The 22,829-nt window shown below is 54.9% G+C and overlaps 4 protein-coding genes across 4 annotated transcripts; 2 read left to right on the top strand and 2 right to left on the bottom strand.

Moving 5' to 3' along the window:
- Positions 1 to 883: 883 nt before the first annotated feature.
- C8A04DRAFT_37630 (uncharacterized protein) lies at positions 884 to 3,232 on the bottom strand (the record flags this gene model as incomplete). Its single annotated transcript, XM_062783951.1, has 2 exons — positions 884 to 2,171; positions 2,226 to 3,232. The coding sequence occupies 2 exons, from the start codon at positions 3,230 to 3,232 to the stop codon at positions 884 to 886; spliced, it is 2,295 nt and encodes a 764-aa protein (XP_062636639.1).
- A 6,475-nt stretch (positions 3,233 to 9,707) lies between these two features.
- Positions 9,708 to 13,106, bottom strand: C8A04DRAFT_29084 (uncharacterized protein; the record flags this gene model as incomplete). The annotated part of the gene is made up of 1 exon (XM_062780877.1): positions 9,708 to 13,106. One exon carries the CDS (start codon positions 13,104 to 13,106, stop codon positions 9,708 to 9,710), a length of 3,399 nt encoding a protein of 1,132 aa, XP_062636638.1.
- Positions 13,107 to 13,660: 554 nt separating this feature from the next.
- Positions 13,661 to 15,708, top strand: C8A04DRAFT_12525 (uncharacterized protein; the record flags this gene model as incomplete). The annotated part of the gene is made up of 2 exons (XM_062777365.1): positions 13,661 to 14,095; positions 14,170 to 15,708. The coding sequence occupies 2 exons, from the start codon at positions 13,661 to 13,663 to the stop codon at positions 15,706 to 15,708; spliced, it is 1,974 nt and encodes a 657-aa protein (XP_062636637.1).
- Positions 15,709 to 18,846: 3,138 nt separating this feature from the next.
- On the top strand, positions 18,847 to 21,480 carry C8A04DRAFT_37627 (uncharacterized protein; the record flags this gene model as incomplete). The annotated part of the gene is made up of 1 exon (XM_062783950.1): positions 18,847 to 21,480. The coding sequence occupies one exon, from the start codon at positions 18,847 to 18,849 to the stop codon at positions 21,478 to 21,480; it is 2,634 nt and encodes an 877-aa protein (XP_062636636.1).
- Positions 21,481 to 22,829: the final 1,349 nt, after the last annotated feature.

Genomic DNA, 22,829 nt, shown 5'->3' with positions numbered 1-22,829 from the left:
CTCTCCGTTCTCCTCTTGGCAAGAGGAATAGGGAGTCGAGGAAATGGCAGGGACGCGACGTCGAAACTTGGATCTGTGGAAATGTGGAAAAGAGGGAGCCGGGTTGAACATACCTTAAAAGCAAAGGGGGGGGCGGGGGCTCAGAACAGAGCCCGAATGGTTTGAATGGAACTAATTGGTCAACAGGAAATACATTAACTGCGCGTAGTTTCTAGCCGGTAGAAGCTGCGGTGGTACACTGGTAGTACATAGTCCGCACGGTCTTGGAGAGATCAGGTGTTGGGAGGTTCAAGAAAGGTCGGGAGGCCAAAGAAATTGAAGCAGAAATTATTGTGGACAAGAGCGGGCCCAGGGCTCCACATTATCGGTGCACGGACCATATAGGCCCAGCGACTGAGCGGGCTCGCGGGCCGGGCTGGCCAAAGGCACTTCCCAACTTATCCCGTAATACCCGGTCACTTGGAGATCTTGTTAAGTGTTGAGGGTGGAAATGACCATCTTTGTTGAGAGGAATCTACCTAACACGGAGATCAAGTTACATGTCTCCCAACTACCATTCGGAAAAAGAGCCATTCATCTCTTCATCCCCGCTCCCTGTCCATACATGAGCGTCACCTGCTCGAAACCTGAAAGAGGAAGATGGAGAAAGAGCCATAATACTAGAAGACAAAAATTCAATACAGATCGAGAAGGCCAAATCCGATGTCGTTTCTCTGACGTCCACGGTGCCAATCTTTCTCGGACCACAAACACCCGGTTCCTTCATTATTCATGACGAGATCCTTCATCCCCAGTTATGAAAACCAAAATTCACCTCCATACTTTCTGTTATAGACAGGAAAAAAAACCAAAACCGACTTCCCAAAGACTACGCAGCCCGGATTTAGAGCGAGTAGTACGCGTTGTTGAGGTCCTGCGCAGTCCACTCAAGATTGAAAGCGTCCATCAAGTCTTGTGAGGACGGCTGGGCATGGGCGGCAGTCATGTTGGGAATCTCAGTGTTGGCAAAAAGAGAATCATTGTACATCGGCTTGGACACGCCTCCATTAGGGAAGAGGATGAAGTCACCGCCGTTCACCGCATTGGCAATGGCGGCGAATTCGCCATTGTCGTCAAACCCTTCGTCAACCTCAGCAAGCGAGTTGGGGGTGTAAAGCATCGCATTCCCCTGACCGATAGGCGACAATTGCGCCGCCTGGGGTTGGCACATATCCGCCGCTGTGAACGGGATAAACTGTTGCGGCGGCATGTTCTTTGCGTAGACATTGGCGGTGTGAAGAGGAGGCGGGGTGGGAAGGTGTACCCGAGCGCCGTAGATATCCTCGTACAGAGTGAAGTCTGTTCCGATATCCTGGTAGGCAGAGTTGTGGTCCATGCCAGAGTCGGTGGACGGGGTCGGGTTGTCAATAGGAGAGTAATCAAGCGATAGCTCCTGGGGAATCATGCCAAAATCGGTATCACTGGGGATGTAGGTAGGGAAGTCGAGGTTGCTACCGCCGTAAACCTGGCCCCATGTGTCAGGAGGAGTCGAGACGCTCATGCTGTGCTCGCTAGACGGGGTAGGGAGGTTCTGCAGTTGAGGAGTGGGGTGGGCTGAGTTGCCGTTGATGCTGGAGCCCTTCTTGCCGTTCGTCTTGGTGCGCACATAAGTCCAGCCATGAGCCTTCTCCATGTGCTGCTTGCAGTTGGACTCGCGCTTCGACTTGTATGGGCACGGCTTGTACAGGCACTCGAACATTGGTGGGCTGGAAGAGTGCTTGTCGTTGTGGTGGCGGTCCATCTCCTTCTCGGTAGGCCAGCCGTACTCATGGTACTTGCAGGTGGGCACCGGGCACTTCCAGGGACGAGAGTGCGTCTTCTCGTGCTTGGTTAGATCGCAAGGGCGCTTGAACTCCTTATTGCAGCCAGGCTCGCGGCACTTCTTGGGGGCAAGCTCCTCGGGGCTGGCGTTCTTCTTTCGGCGGGCCATCGACCGCATAATCTCTTCCTCGTCCTCGAGCTCCTGGCTGGCGGAGCGCTTGAAGCGTACCGTGCCATCGGCCTCATCCTCGATTTTCTCAACCGGCTCGCCTGTGGCCATCGAGATCATCTTGCCATTCTTCTTGACGCGGACGAGCTCGGCAGGGCGGCCGTTAATGTGGATACCCCCGTGGAGCTTGATCTCATCCGTTCTAACGATGTTGTTAGTGATGCTCTTAACAGCGGGTGTGGAAAAGGTGGCATACGGATCAACATCCATCTCATTCGGGTTCCCGTTTTCTTTGGCGTCAGCAAGCTGTTGGGCGTAGTTCCTTATTTGGTCGACGAGGTCGACAAAGTATCCGCTCGTGTACGGTACGTCACGAGGGCGCGTCTGCTCTCGGTCGCTGAGGTACTCGACTGTGGCTTGGATGCAGCGGATGGTGGTGAGGCAGAAGTCCAAGTACAGATCGGCAGCCTTTGTCCTTTCCTTTAAAAGCAGGGCACGATAAGTATCTCCCCACACAGTTTGGTCAGCTAGAAGCTCACTTACAGGAGCAACGAGAAGCAACGTCTTCTCGAGATCCCGGAGGCAAACAATCTGTTTCTCCTGAATCTTCCTCGGGCACTCAAGGAGGAGTGGGTGGAAGTCTTTGAAACCGGCATTGCCGAGGAGGGGCTTCAAGGTATGTTCGCAAATGCGGCTGGTAGCGCGGGAGCTGAGGCCGACAGAGCTGGCATTAGACGTATGGGCAGCCGCCGATCTAGTAACCGCGTTCGTCCTAGTAGTCTTCTCCTTTCTGGCAGCCGCCTCCTTCTCCCCAGTGGAAGCGATCGAGGTTCCTAGTCCACTGTCGGACTCATGGAAACGAGTAATGCGGCGGGAACGGGGACGAAGCATCCGGCGTTCTGCCGGCTGCTCCTTGGCCATCACCGAGTCGAGGGTGTGGTTAAGAACTCCCCGCGGAAGCGGGAGAGTCTCGTCACGCAGCGCCTTTTTCCGGGTCGAACTAAGGGAAGCGTCGTCCTTGAGGATGTTGTCAATGTCGCCGAGGGTCAGGGCAACACGGCGGCGGTGAGCATCGATAACATCGTCGAGGCTGGTGTTTGATCGTCGAGGCAAGGAAGGCGGCGTAAAGACGGGCTCGGGAGACTCCACCGGAGTCGTGGGAGAGTGGAAGGTTGCGCCCTTCTTGAGGACGACGTTTGTCTTAATGCTCAAGCTCCGGGGTGCGGAGCGAGTCACCGGCGTCCTTCGCGGGTTGGAAGACATGGTTGCTGGGCTGCGCGGGGCCTGCATCAGGGTCTGTGGCAATCGGAGGGCAAAGCACTGCGTCAAGTTCCGCTGGTCAGCTCTCAATGTGTTCATTGTTAGGTTGACCGGAACCGAGTGCGTGAGTCACAGTTGGAGTGCGACGCCGAGAGGACGGACTGCTCGAGATAACCCCGCAGAGGAGACGAGGGAAAGCAAGCACCGCGGGAAGGACTGAGCCTAAAGAGCAAGTGCGGTCCAAGCAGAGGAGGCCCCCTAACGAGGGAGAGGAGAAGAGGGGAAGGGGGGACCGGGACCTACAAGTCCTGAAATGGGAGACAAGCGCCAGGGACCCGATACACTGTGGAATCAGGACCTGGCGACAACCGTCTGTGCTGCTGGTCGAAGCTGAAGCTGGGTGCGAGGGGGTGATATGTAAATTGATCCGCGTGGGAAAGGACAGAATGTCGAGCGGTCAACGACGAGAGAGATTGTTGCAGAGCCTTGGCAGGTCACAACTCGACCACAGAAAAATGAATACCTTTGGTTTGCAAATTCAAGGCAGAAAGATGCAGGTGGTCAATCCGGATGGCCTCAGGTGGGAAAGGCGTGAAGAAAGAGGAAAAGAACCGCAACACAGGCGCGAAGAAGGACTCGGAGGACGAACGTCGTCGCGACCGGGGGCGTCGGACAGATGATGAGAAATGCGGTGGGCGGTTGAGCGCTGCTGCCTGCTCACACGACCGGGGGCCCCGGTCAGTATGGGTCCTCAAGCTGGCGCAGCTCAGCACAACCCACGCCCCATTGGCCAGCCATGAATCCTTCCAATTGCGGTGGTGCACAGCGCCAATGGCGCTCTATTGATAGTGTCCGTTGGTTTCTTGAGTGCCGGAACTGGGTGTCTCGCTGGGTTGGGGTATGCATGATGTTAGGGAAGAACTGTCAGCCCACGCGTTGCAACCCCCCTTTTCTCAAGTGTTACCACAAGTCTCGAACTAGCAGGTTGAGAGCGCGGCATCCGCCCACGGACAAACCTGCTCCCAGCCACCACGCCAGTCGACATTTTCGAACTTCAAGCTCCAGCCTCAACCATCACCAAAATCTGCAGGTCCAGTCTCCCTTCCCCAGAAGGCAGACGAATTCCAGGTCTCCCCACCAAGGAACGAGCAGCCGAGAACCCCAGATCACCCGCGGGGTCATGCAACAGAGCCGCGTGGGGAATGACGAACGCAGCAATGCCAATAGTCTTTGCGGACACGACACGTCAATCTCGTGTTTTGCCCTCGCCGCTGCATTCTTAAGGTTGTTGGCCGTTGGCGCACTCCCTGTGTTGCAGTCGGGAACTTGTGCTCACTTGACTACGTATGGGACGATCATGGAAGAGCACTGAAGAGGACGGACGGTTGGCCGCCATTTGATGGTTGGTCCACCACGACCCACGGGACCGGTGGCCGGCCACAGTTGCACCGTAATCGAACGGGCCACCGGCGAATGTGGCGAAGCCCGCTCCGTCTGCTGGCAGCCACTCTCTGCAACCATGAGATGAATGTTTGAATTTCCACGGCCCCCTTCCTCTTGTTGGGTCCAGCACCCAGGTGGACGGCAATACCAGTCTGCCTCTAAAAAATCTCTTCCTCTAAGGGCTGTCTTCAGGTCCCAAGCATTCTATGTATCAGCAGTGTCCGTGGCGTTACTTTTCTCCCTTGCGGCCACCAGTGCTGTTGGGGGCGAGGAGCGGGAAAGGGGCCAGCCGAGACTGCCTCTGTTGTCCCACAGTAAGACCGGCTGCTCAGGTCGGGTTGGACATGTCATGGTCTAACGTTAACTAACTAACTAACTAGCGCCCTGCTTGGTCCGCTCGGCCAAACAACAGAACTGGACGCAAGCCAAGCAAGCCATGCAGTTTTCCCCATCGTCTCGCCGAGCGAAACCCCAAACGCGCCAGCTGCAATGTTGTGGCCCGGCGAAATAACGTTTTCGGAACAGCAAAGAGCAAGAACCTGACGCGGGCTGTTTCCTCGAAAGGGACGCGCGCGGAAGCGAATGGGCTTATCTTCGACAGCTTGTCACTCGTCTCTTCGGATCTGTTGGGTGAGTGTAAGCGGGCATCTGCATTGAGAAGCTGCGTGACAAACATATCAGGCCAACAAAGGACGTTGACCGGCATGCCGAAACCTGTGTTCAGGGGGGAGCATATCCACAACCCCCCGCGATCGTCGTGGCGGGCTGGGCGGTTTGAAGTCCCAGCCAACAGCAAGCGAGCCCCCGAGATTGGCTGAAGCGCGGCCCTTGTGGCCTTTCGGTGATGCGGTCTCCCCCGCCGTACCGTCTCCGTAGGGCTGGCCGGTTTGGGCAGAGAAGCAGAGCGGAGAGTCCTGAGTGGGCAGACGGACGGCTGCCCGCTTTGCGCAGGAAATAACGCTCTCAGGCAGTCGGGTTGATCCAAGTTGCTGCAGCAAAGAGTTGTTTATCGGTTTGTCACGAACCATTCATCTGTCGACGAGCGGCCCCGCAACCGTGCCAAGAACCCATTCCCTAGACCGAAGAGAAGCAAACAACGAAAGATCACGACTCACGACCCCAAATGGGGTCGCAGAACACCCCGCAACGTCCACGTCGGACAGGGAGCGGCGCTTGATCTCATGCATCGGCCTGGAAGCCAAGCCCGAGGAGAGGAAGTGAGGGTCACGCATTTCAGCCCTACGAGCACATGCTGCATTCCCACTCCCACGAATGAGAAAGCAGAGAATGAGGGAGCCTCGACGAATTGCGAGTGCCTGAAAAGGAACGCAACGATGCGCGGCACGAGTGCGCGGCCACTGTTCCAGCGCTCCCCCATCATCCTTTTGCTTCCCAGGCACCTGTATTTCCGTTTTCCTCAAGAATTTTCGAGACTCGCATCATCATCGTCTTTTGTTTTTTCAAGCGGGGTAAAACCACATTAACCGTTGACCCATGATGAGAAGGGACTTGCCGAAACACGCTTGCTGACCTCACGAATTCCATCTCACGGAGGAACCCGGAAATTCCGGGTGCACGGGTGGTATCCGTCTGCTCGGGATAGGTGGTGTCGAAGGGGGGGGATTCGGTGGGGAGCAGGTCAGACAACGGCATTTCCTTTCCTGGGCCTTCGTGTGTTTGTTGGACCACATCAACGTTCGGCTAGGATAATCTGAATTTTCTTCAGTTCTCATTCTTCTTGTGGGGTCTCCTGAAGACTGACTGCCTAGCTACCGAGCCATCGCTATCAATTTCTCTACCATCCAACTTTGCCCACCTCCACTTCCTATAACTCCTTTCGAAACACTCTTTACGCAGGAGACTCGCCCGCAAGTCCAAGCATCAAGGCTCCGAGCAACCGACCAGCGACCCGCTCTTCTGCCCTCCTCCTCATTTACTCAACGATAGGCCCCCTTAATTCCTCGGGGAGCTAGGTGTGAGGGCGGCCCCAGTACCCCCGTAGGTGATCTTTTTGAGTAAACGTTTGTTTTTGGAGGACTCGAAACTGCCCTACCTTGGGTATCGTGATCCTTCAGCCCATGGCGTGTGAGGATTATCGGGTGTCACCGGCGAGACGGTGTAAGCGCCTAGGACATCATCTCCACCATCTGACATCGGCGAGACATCACCCGTATTCTGTGGGTTTGTCCGGGCCCGAGTTCCTCCTCCGGGGCCGTTGTCCGATGAATTTACTGAACCTCTCCCACGGTGTACTGTCTGCAACCCGCGATATGAATCATCGGGGAGACTCAATGGTCCCCTGGGGATTACCGCTGAATTGTGTACTCGGTTGTCTCTGGTGGTATCGTCACGCCCAGCCCTAGTTGGGGGGGAGCTGATATTGCCCACGTTGGGGCCTCCAGTTCTGCCACCCATTTCGCAGTCATTGGCTCCAAAGTTATGAGCCGGAATGTTTGTATGGACCTCGACCGTTTGTTGGGCAATATTAGAATATATCCTCCCATACTGGGCACTTGGAGCTTGTTTTGGACCTGGGGTCAGTACCGCTGGATGATGTATGCCCGAAGCACTGTAGTGGGTATATTGGACTTCCGCTCGTCTGGCTTGTGGTCCAAATCGCCTCTCCACCATTGGTGGCGGCCGAGAGGGCAAGACTGCTGTAAAACCGTCCCCTTGTGGCCCTCGGTCATCACGGAGAAATGTGTTGCTTGGAGATAAAAGACCGTGAGGCTGTCGTGGGGGGTGCGGTAGTGGCAGGCTCGTAGAACCACTGCGTGCGCAACAGAGAAGGAGACCAAGAGTGCTCTTTTTAGGTCCGGACTTTTCCTGACCCGTATCCATCGTCGACCTCCACGAATCGTAACAGGAATGATAACCGTTTTGATGGTGTAGCCTCACAAACCAATCCAAGGCAAGTCCTACTCCCGTTCTATGATTATATCCGTCTCTTCGCCCTGGATTTGTATTTGCGAAGTGATGTGCTTGATATTGACACGCTGCGACTATAGCCAATCTGGTTTTACGAAGACACAAGAAGGATAAGTATGGCGGCTCTTAAAGTCAGCGACCAAGCGTGTGGACTCAGGTATTGAGCCGCGGTTGGCTCCGGTTCATGAACTCCGCGTGACCAGTGAAACAATGCCATAGTCAGTAGCCCGTTCATTGGGGGGTCCCGGTTCATTCCTTGATGTGTAAAGACTCTCCCGTGACAGGCCGAGAGGGGTGGGTTGGAAGCTCTCCTTTCTGGTACGTTTGTGGGCAACCCCCCCGGAATTTGGTTTCATCTTACTACACGATATATTCCCGCGCTTGATTCAATTCTGGCTCATTGAAGTTACATGTTGCCGTGCACGTGATATCTAAAGCAGCCGCCAGCTGCCTTCTCTTAGAAAGCAAAATGTCCTTTGTTGTCCCACATCAATTCCATTGTTCCACGTCAAGGACAAGAAAGCCATAATGATGTTGGCGCGGTTTACCCCTTTCTTTCTGCGGGACTAATTATCTCAAGTGGAACGATCTCCTTTTGAAGGCGGTACGTTTCGAACAAAAGAACCGATCCCCAAATTTGAAAACAAGCCCCGATGCCGAACAAATCCCCATTTTTCTTTCCCTCCATGTTCAACTGACCCTGGGCCAGCTACTAAAAAATGAACCCATCGGACATCTCCTAGCCGACGATATGCTCCCATGCTTGCCTGCGCTGGGCTGCTGGACTTGCAGCAACAGCGTCGAGAATCTTCAACAACCGACCATACAGCCTGAGATATCACTCCAAGACCTGAATTCCGAGGATAGCAGTTTCGACTCGGTCAACCACTCCAAAAGTCCCATCCCATACTTTTATCAGAAGACTTGGGATTATATCAGAGGCAACGTCAACGCCCTCATGGATATCCCTGTCGTAAGGGCCGGGACCTTGAAGACCACTGAGAGATCGACAACCCAGCGTTGTCCCCGGCCAGACCAGACTAACTTCCCGAAACCTTTCATGGAGTGTTGTACCCAACAAGGAGACTGGGTTAGAAAAGTACGCGGCGCAGTGTCTCGAACAGCCGCCGACGGCCTAGGTGACGAAGAGGCCGTTTGGTTACGACAGTACGGTTACGCGCTAGACCAGCCGACACCGCGTACTGAAGTTGCGGTGGAAGTACCACGACGTTTCCCTAAGCTTGTCGACACCCGCCGTCCAACCCCCACCCCCTTCAATCCCAACTCTATGACTTCGCTGACTCTCGGGGCCCGGTCTGGTTCTATATTTCCCCTCAGGCCTAGCCCCAAAGCAGGACATGACACCAGCACCTACCCTTCAAAACACTACACATCACAACACACCCTCTGGCTCATGTACAAACTCCAATTCCACCCGCTCCTCGCCCCCTATATCCCCAATCCATCCTCCCAAACCTTCACCGCCGCCCATTCTGCCAACCTTCTCGTCAAAATCCTCTTTGAATGCCCCTCCGAGCTTCGGTACGAGCTTCCCCGGCATAGCCCACGGCAGGCAGAGTGGGTCAACACCATCCACTGGACAGGCGTAGAGCAAGAATTCCGCAGCCGCAACGGCGGAAGGGGATGCCGGGGAATGCCAGGGGCGGCTTCGTTCAAGCAGCGTAGGGTGGAGGCATGGGTTAGGTCAGGAGACCCCTTGTTTAAATTTGGAGAGTTTGAGGGTGGATGGAAAGAGAGATTGTGTTGTGGGGTTACGAGTTGAGGGATGGCGGGCGCAAAGTAACTGTTGTGAGGGAGCGCGGGGGGGGAGGGGGGCATCAACGGCGATGGCTAGCAATGCCCTTCCGCCTTTTTTCTGTCGTGGTTGTCTGTATCTTGTCTATTCATAGCAAAGTGGCTGCGGAATGGAATGGGAAAGTGGCAGGCCTGTTGAGCGCAGGGAAAAAAGAGAAACGGAAAACGTCCGCATGTTGGTCATTATATACCAGTTTATTCCAAGACACGGGGTTTTGGCCCCTTTGTAGTGACAATGCCCCATGAACGCCGCTCAACCAGCAATCAACACCAATTTCTCGTAGTTCGTTATTTAGCTGTCCTCATCATCGTCATCACTGTCAACCAACACCCGCCTCCTCCTCTTTGCCATTGGCCTCCGTGGGGATAGCTGGCTTGAACCGTCACTACCATCCTCTTCTTCGGCCCGGAAATTTATTTTAGCTATTGGTGGCCAGTTTGCCTTCCTTGCACTCGCCGCAAGCCCGGACAGGTCGGGCATCTCGTCGTCCGAGTCCTGAGTCGGGCCGAATTCCATCGGTTCATAAAACGGCCTTTCGCTAGCGGCACCTCGGTTCGCAGCACCCCGATGTTGTAAAACGAGGGCAGAATCGTCGGTGCTTGTGGGCTCTGTAGTTGGGTGTGGCAGGCTGGATGTGAACACGTTGTCTCCCACGACAAAGCCTTCGAGGTCAGCACCACTGTCGGAACCGTCCGTGTCTTCCATGTCGCTAGTCCGGGTGCAGTCGTCCCCGAAATCCTCCAGGTGATCACCGATTCGCCGGAGACCGCCCCGGCCGTTTTTGCTCAATATCACCTCAGTCACGGTATTTTCGTCTTCATCCTCCTCTCCGTCGTTGTCTGTCTCCTCACACTCGCTGACATATAGTGGGCATGGCTTGCGCTTCCCTCTGACTGTGTTGTCCCTTTCTACCAGCGGCGGTGACTTGCGGGTGGTGCCATTCGCAGATCGCTTCACAGACGTTGGCTTGGTCATATCGAAACTGGGACGAACAGTTTGACTAGGGCTCTCGTCTGCAAAGGGTTTGACTGGTATTTGTTGCCAGGAGGTCGTGTTGGTATCGCTGCGTGGGGGGATGTAAAACTCCATAGGGTTCGAGTATTCCGCAAGGGCTTTGAATAACCTCACGCATCTTTTAGTATATTGGCCATGTTTCACATTGGCGGTTCGGCGGAGGGTCCGTTGTGCAGAAATGTGCGCGCCAAAGTCGAGGTCGTCAAACCCGAGTTCCTGAATTTTGCCGAACGGGTCTCTTGGGAGGCTTTTGTACAACCTCTCAAACTGTTTGGTGTCAGATACGTTCAACATCACTTTGTCCAACTCGGGAACATCGGCTAGGAAGTCTGTTTCCGGGGGTGGTTGGAAAACACTAGGGGTCCGCTCAACGGCTCGACCGAAGAACGAAGCCTTGGTGAACCCCGTTTCGACGCCATCGGGCATATTGAACTTCTTTTTAGCCGGCTTCTTCCGTAGTCCCGCCGCCGCCGTCTTTTTGGGTTCCGGGAGGGATTGATTTTGAGAGTTCTCGATGGGTATATCGACGTGACGCTTGTCGACTTCGGGTTTGATATCCCGAGGCAGGATCCTTGTGGAGAGATCGTGGCGAAAGGTGAAGCCGTCCCCATCACATATGAGTTGCTGCATCTTCTGATAGTTGTCCTTTGCCTCCAGAAACTTATCCTCCTCTTTGCCTTTCATTAGCAACAACACAATATTTCCGGCCCGTTTCCTGCCAGTGCGGCCCATCCGCTGCAACATCCGGATAGGTGATGATGATGCATCGTAGCAGACAATGAGATCAACTTGGCCAATGTCGAGGCCTTCTTCGCCGATAGAAGTGGCTACGAGCACGTTGAAGGCTCCGTTCTTAAACTTCTCGATAGTTTCGATCTGTTGTTTCTGCTTCATCCCTTCGCTCCTCTTCGAATCCGCTTGCCCAACAAACACAGTAGCGCGAACAAGAGGTTGGTTATTCAACAGTCGAACAATCTCTTCCGCGCTGTCGCGATATTCACTGAACACAATCGCTCGAGTGCTTGAGCCTTCGCCGGCATCGATGAAATGGTTAACGAGCGTCTCACATAGATACGACAGTTTTGGGTGCCCGTTGAATTCTTCCGATCTCATCCATTTTTCGATTTGGACCATCATGTCCTGAAAACTCTTATCCGCGAGCACCTGCCTCTTGAGTTTCGAGCCCGGCCCGGCTTTGCCCTCCTCAGTGCTCCGAAACTCGGCGAGGTTATTGTAAAATGGTTTGATTCCATGGAAATTGAGCAGCTTGATTGAGTGTGCTAGGCTCTGGAGAATGCCAAACACGGCAATCGTCATGAATTTGACGCCTTGGTTTGCATGCCTACCAGGCCCGGCCATCCACTCATTCCTCGACTTGAGCAGCCCGTATGTGGTAAGACTCATGGGGTCTCTGCCAAAGTAGATGTTCTGCGAGCTCAGCTTATCCACTAGCGGTTTGAGGGCCTTCGAAAAGAGATCCTTCACTTCAAGCATCTGATCCGAAGGGTCAAAAGTGATCGTGTCGATGTTCCGTGAATGGACATATGGGCGAATATCAATTGATTCCTCCGTCCTGATCTCTACGTTAGATATCCCGAGGTTGTCGATGATGTCCTGGACACCTTCCACCGTCGACCCAGGCGTCGCGGTCAGGGCCAGAATTCTAATGCTTTTGGAGAAACGTCGGATGAACTCGACGACTTTGACGTAGGCATAGTCTCCGGTCGCACGATGGGCTTCGTCAATAACAAGAAGGACGATAGACTTGGGGTCGGCATAGCCCTTAGAGAGGTCGTTCATCAACGTCTGCGGGGTCATGAAGAACAACCGCTTGTTCTCCCACTCCCCCTGTCGTAACACCGGAGGAGTCTCTCCGGTCAAAAGTGTCGCGTGTGATCGGGGGATGCCTGCAATGTTGAGGCAAGCTTGGACCTGTTGAGATGCGAGTGGTTTTGTGGGTGCCACGAAGACAATCTTGGCTCGCTTGGTCCAACGGAAGTAGTTGAGCATGATGGTGGCAGCAATAAAGGTCTTGCCTAGGCCGGTGGGAAGGGCCACTAGAGTATTGTTGAAGAGTCCACTTTTGACAATGCTAAACTGGTAGTCTCGAATTGCCCCGAGGTTCAGGGGGTACACCCAAGTGGACAGCTCTTCGTTCTGAAGCTCATGGTGTGTTGGAGCTTCTGGAGGGAGGTCGCCACGAAAAGGACGGCTATTAACCGTCTGTGACCCCGAGGAACGGCTTTCATGAAGAGTGCCGCCCCATAAAGTAGTCTGCCGAAGATTTTGGGCCTGGGTCGACGGTCGGGCTAATCGATGTGGTGGGTAAAGGCTCCGAGGCGGAGCGTGGTTTACTCTCTCAGGCGAGCTATCGAACAAATCCGATGGGAAATCATCATAAGCCTCATCCGTTGAAGTGGTGGCTGGCCGGGCTGTACTTGCACCCGAGGTCTTCGAAATTCTTGAGGGCTCGTTGTGATGGGTGTGTGCGGGCGGGGCTATTGACGAACCGGCGATTCTCGAGGGTGGTTGCGCGCGGGGGCCGCCATTGGCCACGCTGCGGGAATTGCCCGCCCCATGGGATACAACTGCGCCAGTGGCCTGAGTGAGAGCGAGGATGAGATCCTCATCGGGAATGTCGTCGAAATCGTCGAGATCGTCAAACTCATCACCCATCCTTTCCCAGAAGCCCTGAATTCAAGTCCCCAACACCTCATAAACCGAACGGATGAAGAGGCATACAAAGTGGAAAAACACAAGCCCGGCCGTCGAATTTGTGGGCAGTTATGGGTGGTTGGCGGTTAATTAGCGGTTGGACATGACGGTTTGTACTTGGTGAGAAGTAGACGAAAGTCGTTGAGAGACGCGATTCAGCAACGCGCTTGGGCGCCTGTTCACGTGACCAAAGCAGTTGAAGAAGCCAATCCTTGGTGTTGGCCGGCACGGCTGAAACAAGGCGGCTGCTGCACGAGACCAAGCGCTTGGCTGCCTGGGTGGGGCCAAGCTCCAAGAGGCACGTCAGCCTCAAAGGCGGGTGGGGTGTGAAGGACATCATTCTTTTTCCTTCGCGTTTTTCGTGCCCGCTCACCTAAATTCATTCTTCCTCCTACAAACCTACACACTCTTTGCCCCTACACAACCTATTTCCTTTTTTCACCTCTACGACCTCTTTTACCCCTCCTATTCCTACTACCTCAACTAGCGGTTGCGGACAAAAGCGATCGCGTTTGATGGCGCCCCCAACGGGTCCCCGTGGCAGCAGCAGCCGCGGCGGTCGATCGAATCCGAGAGGCTCGCGCGGTGGCGGCATTGCGAAGCGACGGGGAACGCCGCGCACCGATAGGGATGGCGATGTCTCGATGGACGCTACAGCCGCCAACAATCCACCCTCAGGTCCAGCTAGGGGTTCGACTCGTGGCACCCGTGGCTCTCGAGGCGGCAGGGGAGCCCGGGCGTCTACTCGACTTGCTCAGAATGTCCGCAATTTTGTCTCGGAACAAGATGGAGTCAGCCGCGGCGAGAAACCACAGTCCAACCGAGCGACACTAAAAATATACGGCCTTAAAGACAGCAAAGCCGCTAACAACTCGGACGGCGGCCTTCGCTCACTTCTCGACTTTCTTGAGCGCAAATCTTCCAAAGAGCGACCCATCACCCTCGGAAGGGTACACTTTTTTTCATTCTTCACTCTCAACCGCCTTTTAGCCTCGGCGAATGTGTGCTAACATCGACCTTCAAGGGTACTATTTCTGGCGATGTAGTGTGGCTCAAAGTCAACCGAGCCGACACGCCCCACCTCCTGCGATTGAATGGCTATACCTACGCCGGTGCGCCCTTGACAATCGAAGAGACCAGCGAGCCGATCCCCGGGCGGGGAAACCAACCGACTGATGGCGCCGATTCGAAGCCCTCGGAAACAAAAGACAAGCTGCTGGTGGTCCTTGCTTCGCGGTACAACCCCGAGCAAAAGCTGCTAGATCTTTCCGCGCTTGGAGCCGACCAGACCTTGTTCAGCCTTGGAGCCTTTGAATCCAAGGCGCTGGCAGAAAAATCTTTCAAGGCGCTCATGCGCCTTACGACTACACATTACGGCAGCGACGCGGAGAAGGAAGCAGGCATACAAGCTGTCACGGTTGCCAACAACGATATCCACGATGTCGGCGAAATTTTCACTCTCGCACATACCTTCCCCCGGTTGCGTCGACTCGACCTAAGCGGCAACAAGCTAGAAGACCTGTCTAAGATCTCCAAATGGCGCCACGAGTTCCGCCGCTTAGAGGAGCTTCACCTTGTCGGAAATCCTGTCACCAATTTACCAACCTACCCAACCCAGATGGTCGATTGGTTCCCGAGTCTTCAAATCCTCGATGGACGCCGCGTTAGGACGCCGGAGGAGGCGGCGGTGGCTCTGAAGTCGTGGTTTCCCACACCGCTGCCACATTTGCCATCTAACCTCCGAGATGGTGGCAACAACGTGGCCGCGACTTTTCTCCGCAGTTTCTTCTCCGCTTACGACCAGGACCGGCTCGCGCTTGCTCGGCAGTTCTACGATGACGATTCAATTTTCTCACTGAGCGCGGGCAGTGAGTCCACTTCAAGCCCGTACCACAACTTCTCCAGGAATCTGGAAACCATCGGCATTCGAAGCAATTCCGCCCAGCAACGGTTGTTCACCGGGATCAACCTGATTGCTGATCTCTGGGGTCGGCTCCCTGCCACGAGGCACGCAAACCTGGACCTAACCGACGAATGGCAGATTGACTGCCACACCTTTCCGAACCTGGCCGACCCGTCCGGGCAAGGCTCAGCCATGGGTCTCGCGATCACTGCTCACAGCCGGTTTGAAGAACTCGACCCCAGCCAGCAGCTCGTCGGTACGCGAAAATTCACTCGGTCGTTTATTCTTGGCCCTAGCAAACCGGGTGCTCCACACCCTTACCGGGTCGTTAGCGACCAACTCACCCTACGCGCCAGGGTGACCGAGCCGACCCCCAGTGCTTCCGCCGTTATCCAGGCTCCTGCTGTCGTGCCGGTTCCGACTGCGCCCGCTCACGTTGCGCCGGCCGTGGCCGGTCCTGTTCTGGCACAGGCACCCCTGCTAGACGACACAATCCGCGCCCAAATGGTGGCCGAGTTGGCCCGGCAAACGGGAATGACGGCGGAGTATGCTCGGTTGTGCTTGGCTGGTGCTGCCAACTGGGATTTTGATTTGGCTCTTCGATCGTTTCACGAGAAGAGAGGGGAGTTGCCGCCCGAGGCTTTTGTTCCCGGTGCATAAGTTGATGGTGGTGGATTTCGAGTTGGTAATGTGGAGGTAGGTTTTGCGCGATCCCTCCTTTTATGCTGATCCGAATTCATAGCTAACAGTTCATCAGGATGAAAACAAGCGGATAGTGGATTAGCGAACTTGATACAAGAATGACAGCGTATTACTTGGGATCCAGCGAACTATATATTTCGGGCATGGATAAGTGCGGTCAGACCCCCCTCCGACAGCTCGAACGTTGTAATTGGGAGCGGGATGTGTGGCGGATAGTGTTTGCTTTTGACTGTTATTGTTTCTTGCGGGCATCAATTGGGTGGGAAAGCGTGTTATTTGTTAAAGCGGTACCCTGTCCACACAGGGTAGGGAACGTTTGACCCATCTTTCTTTTAAGGCGTTGGCAGGCATAGAACAGGCGGCATATGGACGGATGGGATGGACATGGCAAGAAGCGTGATACCCAATTTTTACACACTTTCACACCGTTCCAATCCGGCCGTCCGGTTCTTGCACGTTTGTGAGGCATGCAATTCTCACAAGAGCAGGTCACAAAGCCCCGCTAGCTCAATATCTCCTGCTAAGACTTGAGCGACCTACCGGTCATGACATACCCTCTGCGCTCTGTTAACAGCAGGAAATGGAAGAAGTATCGGGTCCTGAAGAATGTAACAAATGGGGGAAGGGGAGGATTCATTCAGGCGCAGTGGGGGTATGGGACAGTAGTGGGAATGGAAAGCAAGAGAAGAAGTCAGGAACTAGATTGTCGAATTATAAAACCAAGGGTTTCTCTCGGCGGTTCATTTGTGCATGTATGCCGCACTTACGGAATAACGAAGTAGCTCCGCCTCTTCTACTCAGTGTCGTCTCCTTGCTCAACTTGATTTTTGTCTCAGTCCTCACCACAACCGCGCGGACTAGATAACACTGCACTTTTAACGTATATTTAACACCAAAAGAACCTTCCCTACCTGTGAGTCCTTCGAAGCAGCCGTTCAACCATTCCAATGGATAACAAACCTCAGGTATATTCTGCAGCGGGCCCGTGCTCAACACACGCACCGATGGGAGTGTGCAAGGAATTTACAAGTTTACCTTCCACGTGAAGAGGTACTTGAAGGGCAATATCAACCTGGAAAGGGTGAGGGAAGCCCGGAAGAAGGAAATATTAAACGTGAGCTTTCCGACCTCAGATAACGTCGGTCCGAGCTTCTGAGAAAGCGCCTTTTCTTCATGGGTGGAAACATTGAATTTGTGACACCATGCCTGGTGACTGCTCAGTGTGGGAGGGCGAATTGCTGTGATAAGCCAATCATCAACAATTGCTCGCATCATCTGTGATACGAGAGCTGACATTGCGATGATGGCGTCGCGTTTTGCAGAGCCGCGCGGTTCCGTGGATACTGGACGGGGGCATAAGCTTTCCCAAGCTCCCGTTGACATCATTCCTCATTTCTTGCCTGTCTCGCCTGTCTTGCCTGTGTCGTTTGGGAGTCACGGAGTGTCGGCTCTTGGTGGAAATGGAAGTTCCTCGTGGTGGATCAAAAAGCGACACGGGAAGTGGGCCATGACTGCCCCATGGGTTCCGGGGTCAGGACACAAGCGACTTTCCCGTTTCCGGTTAGTGTCGGTTTCCTGGCCGGGGTTTGAACGTTTCAGAAAAAGAGAAGAACAGGACTGCGATTCGACGGGAATCCACCATCTGGGACATTGTTGTTGCGACCCAAGGATGTGACTTGTGCCAGGGCGACACGCCAGGACCGCCGGTTGCACCAGTTGCGTCACCTTGTCAGTTCTCTTGAGCAGCATCGTGGGAAATTACGCTCCGGCAGCGTGCTGGGGCCGGCGGTATCTTTTGCAAGATTTTTCTCATTCTTTCCAAAATTCTCATGGTCGAGACCCCTTGCGAGTTTCTCTGCGATTGCTCTCCCGCATCCCGTGGACGATCTTCTGAGACCTCATCTATGGAGTATAACGTTTCTCTTGTGGGTCGTTTGGTTTGAGGCAAGTCCCAGCGGACCGAGGCGGTGCTGATTCAAAACCGCACCTCATGCCGCTCATTTTCTGGGAGGGTTCGCGCCCAATGGCTCGTTGAGCAGAAAAGGCAGGTCTCCTTTCAGCCCCTCTCCAGCTCCGACAGCGGTATCCCCCTTTTCTCTTTCGAAGGTCGGCTCAGGTGGGCCGTGGAGAACGGAAAAGGAACCGAAAGCGGGAAGAGAACCCAGGGGCCTGGTCGAATCAGGGGCTTTGGCTGGGTCAAGCAAGGGCTTTGCTGGGCATTCATTTGTAGTCCTTCATGCGAGTAACCTCCCAGCCCCATCCAACCGCAGTGGGCGTCTAGGGTACTGTCGAGTGCGAGGAACGGGAGAAGGTCGCCCCTTCGGCAGGCCGTCTGGTGTCTCGATCGTCGTCTGTTTGGGCGTCTGTCTCTGTGTGCGCTTGATCCTCCATTTCCTTCTCCGTTGCGCCTTGATGGTGTGTTGCGGTATCACTGCCATCTAGTATCAGGTCGTTGAACTCGATCAATTCAATTCCAGACCAGTGGGAATCCGATGCCCTCGACCGACAACCGAAACCCCGTCTGGCACAATTCTCAACTTTGATCGGCTTGAACCAACTTGGTGCCATTCTACTCGAGGCTCGTTCACAGGAGAATTGTGTGTGTGTTCCACCAAACATCCCGCGGCAGAGCGTCCAATTCTTCGTTTTCGGCTCCCCGCCCGCTTTGTCCTGCGACACGGAGCTTCCTCGACACAGCGAAGCTTCGTTTCCTCGCCGTTCGCTTCCGGGAAACGTCCCAAGAATTTTGTTCTGTCGATCTCCCACCCAAGAAGGAGCCAGCCCTCAACACTTCTCGATCGACGTTGGCCGACATTCTGTTCTCCTGTTGCTTACGGCTCGGTGGCGACTCATCCAGAGTACTCCGTTCTCGAAGAACATCAACCGGTCGTTCTATTCCTCACACGCCTTTTGCCTCTGGCTTCTAACAGCCCCCGACGACAAGAGCGCACTACATGTTCTGGGCACAGCGAACTCGACATGTCTTGTTATTGAGGGCACCATCGTTGAGGTCCCTCACCCCCTCCCCTTCTTGACGTACGGATTGCTCAGATCGATTGAACCCTTCCCTTCCTCCTCCCCGAGCGCTACGTCGAAATGCCGCTTCCTCAGCCAAAGACGGCGTTGAACAACGCGTGTTCGGTCATATTTGACCACACGCTTTACACCTACTCGGCCGATGCATTCCAATCCTTGCGACTGGAGAAAGGGGCAAAGTGGAAGACATTGTCTCAGGGTGAAAAGGTAACGGGTGGTGTATGTGTTGGCTCTACGACGGGAACGGCTGCGACATCAGCCTTATTTGTGGTTGGAGGTGTCAGCCAGACCGACGGATACCAGGGCTTGCAGAAATACACGTACTCGACAGGGCAATGGGAAACCATCCAGTTGACCGACAAGGTCATACATCAACGGGTCGGGCACGGCGCTATCTACCTCAACAGCACCGACTCTATCCTTATCTATGCCGGCAACCAGGATGGCACCGACGGTCCATCGACGACAACCTTCACCATCGGGGCGTCGGCCCCATACACGGTCCAATCATACGACATCAGCGGGCCACCCTCGATCAAGCCTATTATTCTTCCCTGGTCCGCCGGTGAGGCGGCGCTGGTCGGCGGAAGCACGTGGAACAAACAGGTTACTCTATTCAACGTGGCGGAGCGGCAATGGGTAGACTCGGGCGCCTCGCTAGCAGAGCCGTTCACAAAGGATACATCAGCCATGCAGGCGGTGTTGATGACAGGTGATGATGGATCGAAGAATTTGATCACCTTTGACATGTCGGTAGCGCCGAATGAGGTCAAACGGACCGTCCTCTTCACAGGCCCTGGTGTCCCGGTCACCAGCGCCTCCCCAGTTCGCAGGCGGATATCGAGAAGACAGGAGGCGGTCCGAGATATCGAGGTGACAAGGAGGGCTGTCGTGCCCCTGACGGTAAACGACTGGCCAGCCTATAACTCAAGCTTGGCCCCCAAAGTCACCCGGACCAACTTTGCTCTGGCCCAGGGGGCAGATGGAACAGTGGTCATGGCAGGTGGTGCTGATGACGATAACGTCTTATGCATGTTCAACGCCAGGGACAACGGCTGGGTAAACGCTGAGTCCAAACTTTTCAAAGCCAAAGCCGTTTCGACCGAATCATCCACCAAATCCTCAACCCGCACGAAATCCAAGACTCGCTCGTCAACATCAACATCATCATCCGCCTCTACTACGTCACACTCCTCCACTAGCACCTCAGCCTCCGTCACCACGACAAGCTCAGAAACGGGCACTCCAACGTCGACAGCGGGAGCTCTCCCAGCATCATCGGAGGATTCCGGCCCGGGGCTGAACACCATTCTCGGCGCTGCTCTTGGAGGTTTCTTTGGTCTCGCAATCTTGTTGTTTTTAATTTATGTGTGCATCAAGAGGCGAAGGAGGAAGCACGGCCACGAGGAGGCTGGACCCGGAGCCCGGTCTACCGCCACTACTTTGAACGAGAAGGAGATACTTGGGCTTAGTGACGATACCCTAATGTTCAGCCACCGTCCGCCGGCTGGTGCCTTCCGTGGCCACCAGCCCACAGACTCCCAAAGCTCGTTCTCGTCCATGGCCATCCTCATGGGCCGGGCCGGCCAGAGAAAGTCCACCTCGGCAGGGCCCGGCCGCAAGTCGAGCAACGAGAGCCGACGGGACTCCTCAGATAGCACCTTTGCCGCCTTTAAGAGCAGCATTGGGAAGCCGGTCCTGCAACCCACTCCGGCAGTGGCCCCCGCCAGAACACTCCCGTCTCGGCAACAAAACCAGGATGAGAAGAGCATGTCCGTCATAAAGGAGACCGCTATTACACCAAAGCCCCGGAACCTGCCGAGAGCTACTGATGCTCAGGGGACTACGCGGCGCAGCTCGGGGTGGAACCGATATTGGTCTGGGGGCTCTGCCTTGAACCTGTTAGGTTTTGGCAGTGGTAACGGAGGCAGTGCCAATAACAACAACAACAACAACAACAACAACAACAACAACAACAACAACAACCACAACGCAAATACCCATCACAATGGCCCTCCTGCGAACGCCAACAACAGCAACAACAACAATAACAACAACCCTTATGCCCGACACATCACTCTCGGTTACAACTCCGAACGGAGCTCCGATTACAGCAACACCCACCGCATGACTCAAGACAGCGCGACCGTACCAGCCCTTCTACCCCCAACCACCCGCTCCACTCCCTCTCGCCCGAGCCTCACCGCCTCCACCAGCATTAACGAACCTCGCCTGTCCTTCAACCGTGTCAACGCACAGAGCCCTACTATCTCTGTCTACCAACACAACGGCCTGCTCAAGGAAGGCCTGAGCGGGCAGATCGAAACGCCGCAGCGGCCCGCCAGTATGGTCAGCGACATGTCGGCTTCAGCCTACTCGAGCGGGATCCCGGAATCGGTTCAGGACGCGTGGGATCCGACGGCTGCTGCTGCCGCGGGCGCTGGTGCGGGCGCTGGTGCCGGGAGGAACCGGCCGTGGGGCAGTGGCCCTGACCGGTCGAATGATTCGTTAGGGGGCACGTACTTGACGACACCACTTTCGCCAGCGTCGCAATCGCAGGGAGTAAAGGGGTCTTCTTCTACTTCGTCTGGATTGGCGACGCGGCTGCAGACGCAACCGCCGAGACGGCAGGATAGATCGCCGGTGCGCGATGATATGAGCTGGTTGAACTTGGGGGGTAGTTCACGTACATGAAAGGGGGCGAACTGTTTCCAAATTGTCGCGAGGTACTACCACCCGGAGCAGTGCTCACCTCTCGTGGTTGAGACTGGTTCATCCAGCAACGGTCCTTGACCATTTTCATTCGATTTCTCAATTCTATACTTCCCTTTTTGACTTTGTATCTCGCCCTATATCCCTGTATATTCTGGCGCCCTTTTCTTTTTTCTTTTTTTTTCTTTGGCTCCGTGTCAAGTTTTTAGCATCGTTAACTAGCGACCAGGAGTCGGTCATTGCATATCTTGTCTCCGTTCTTTCAAAGTCCTTTTTTTCTATTTTCTTCTCTCTTGTTGCGATCTCTGGGAGTATCTTCTCTGATGCCGCCGGATGCTCATCGCCATATCGCGCCATCCAGTAAATACCTGCATGTTTCTTTTCATTTCATTTTTATGTTTCAAAACGGAACTGGGTTAATAGGGCTGTTGTGTAGGAGCGGACAGGCAGGAGCATGGGAAAAGAGGCTGTTACTGCGTATACGTGCCGCAAAGATCATAGCCCGGAGCTACCTTGGATCCCATGCGGCTACCATAAACGATCCTGATTGTTAGCAGTTAGCAGTGCGGTTCTATCAACTACCTATGACTTGACTTGGTTCTCTGCTTTCTAGTGAGGTTTCCCGTGCCGGGCCCAGGCCTCGGCCGGATGTGTCTGTTTCCTCCAAACAAAGTGGTTGTTGAAGACTGCGGAAGACGCATCGTCCAAGGGACGGCGCGCGCGGGCCCAGATCCGACTAGCCACATCCCTGTTCTAGAAGGGACGGGGTCGCATCGTCGAGCAAATAGTCGCTAAAAAGTCGATGCAGGCTCCGTTCCAAACCGCGTGGGATCCCCAGCCGGATTAAATCGGCAGTGGATGGGGTTACGAGGGGGGGGCTTGGGGGGCTCGCGGCAAAAGTCGGAAGCAGGCCACCTCGCCGCCATCCTCCCACCCCTCTCAGGAGCCAGGCCGTCCACGCGGGCACCACGCGACGCCAATTCTTCGAGAATGTCTGCCGTCTGGTGACTGACCGAGCAACAGAAAATCGAAAGCATCAAGCTGCATCCGTCAGCCAGGGAAGTTGCGTAGGTCCACGCGCCACGGCGGCGCCGTTGGTTCCCTCTTGGTCCTCGTCCTCGGTCAACAAAAGGAGTGGCGTGAGTGGGAAGCTTGCCACAAGGTCGAAACCCAAGAGCGCTGCAAATCCACGCAGATCCATTTAATTTTAGTTAGTGCTGGACGGGCGGGATGGAATGGTAAAAATGGGTAGCTGAAGCCAACCCTTCGAGGTTTGCTGATGAGGCATTCGTTCAGCAGTTTCTTCGACTCTATTTGCCTCACCAATCAGC

This window comes from Dichotomopilus funicola (assembly GCF_033296635.1).
Source record: "Dichotomopilus funicola strain CBS 141.50 unplaced genomic scaffold C8A04scaffold_35, whole genome shotgun sequence".
NCBI classification, from domain to species: Eukaryota; Fungi; Ascomycota; class Sordariomycetes; order Sordariales; family Chaetomiaceae; genus Dichotomopilus; species Dichotomopilus funicola.
Note: the sequence above shows the minus strand (reverse complement) of the source record. Positions and strands in the feature narration are given on the sequence as shown.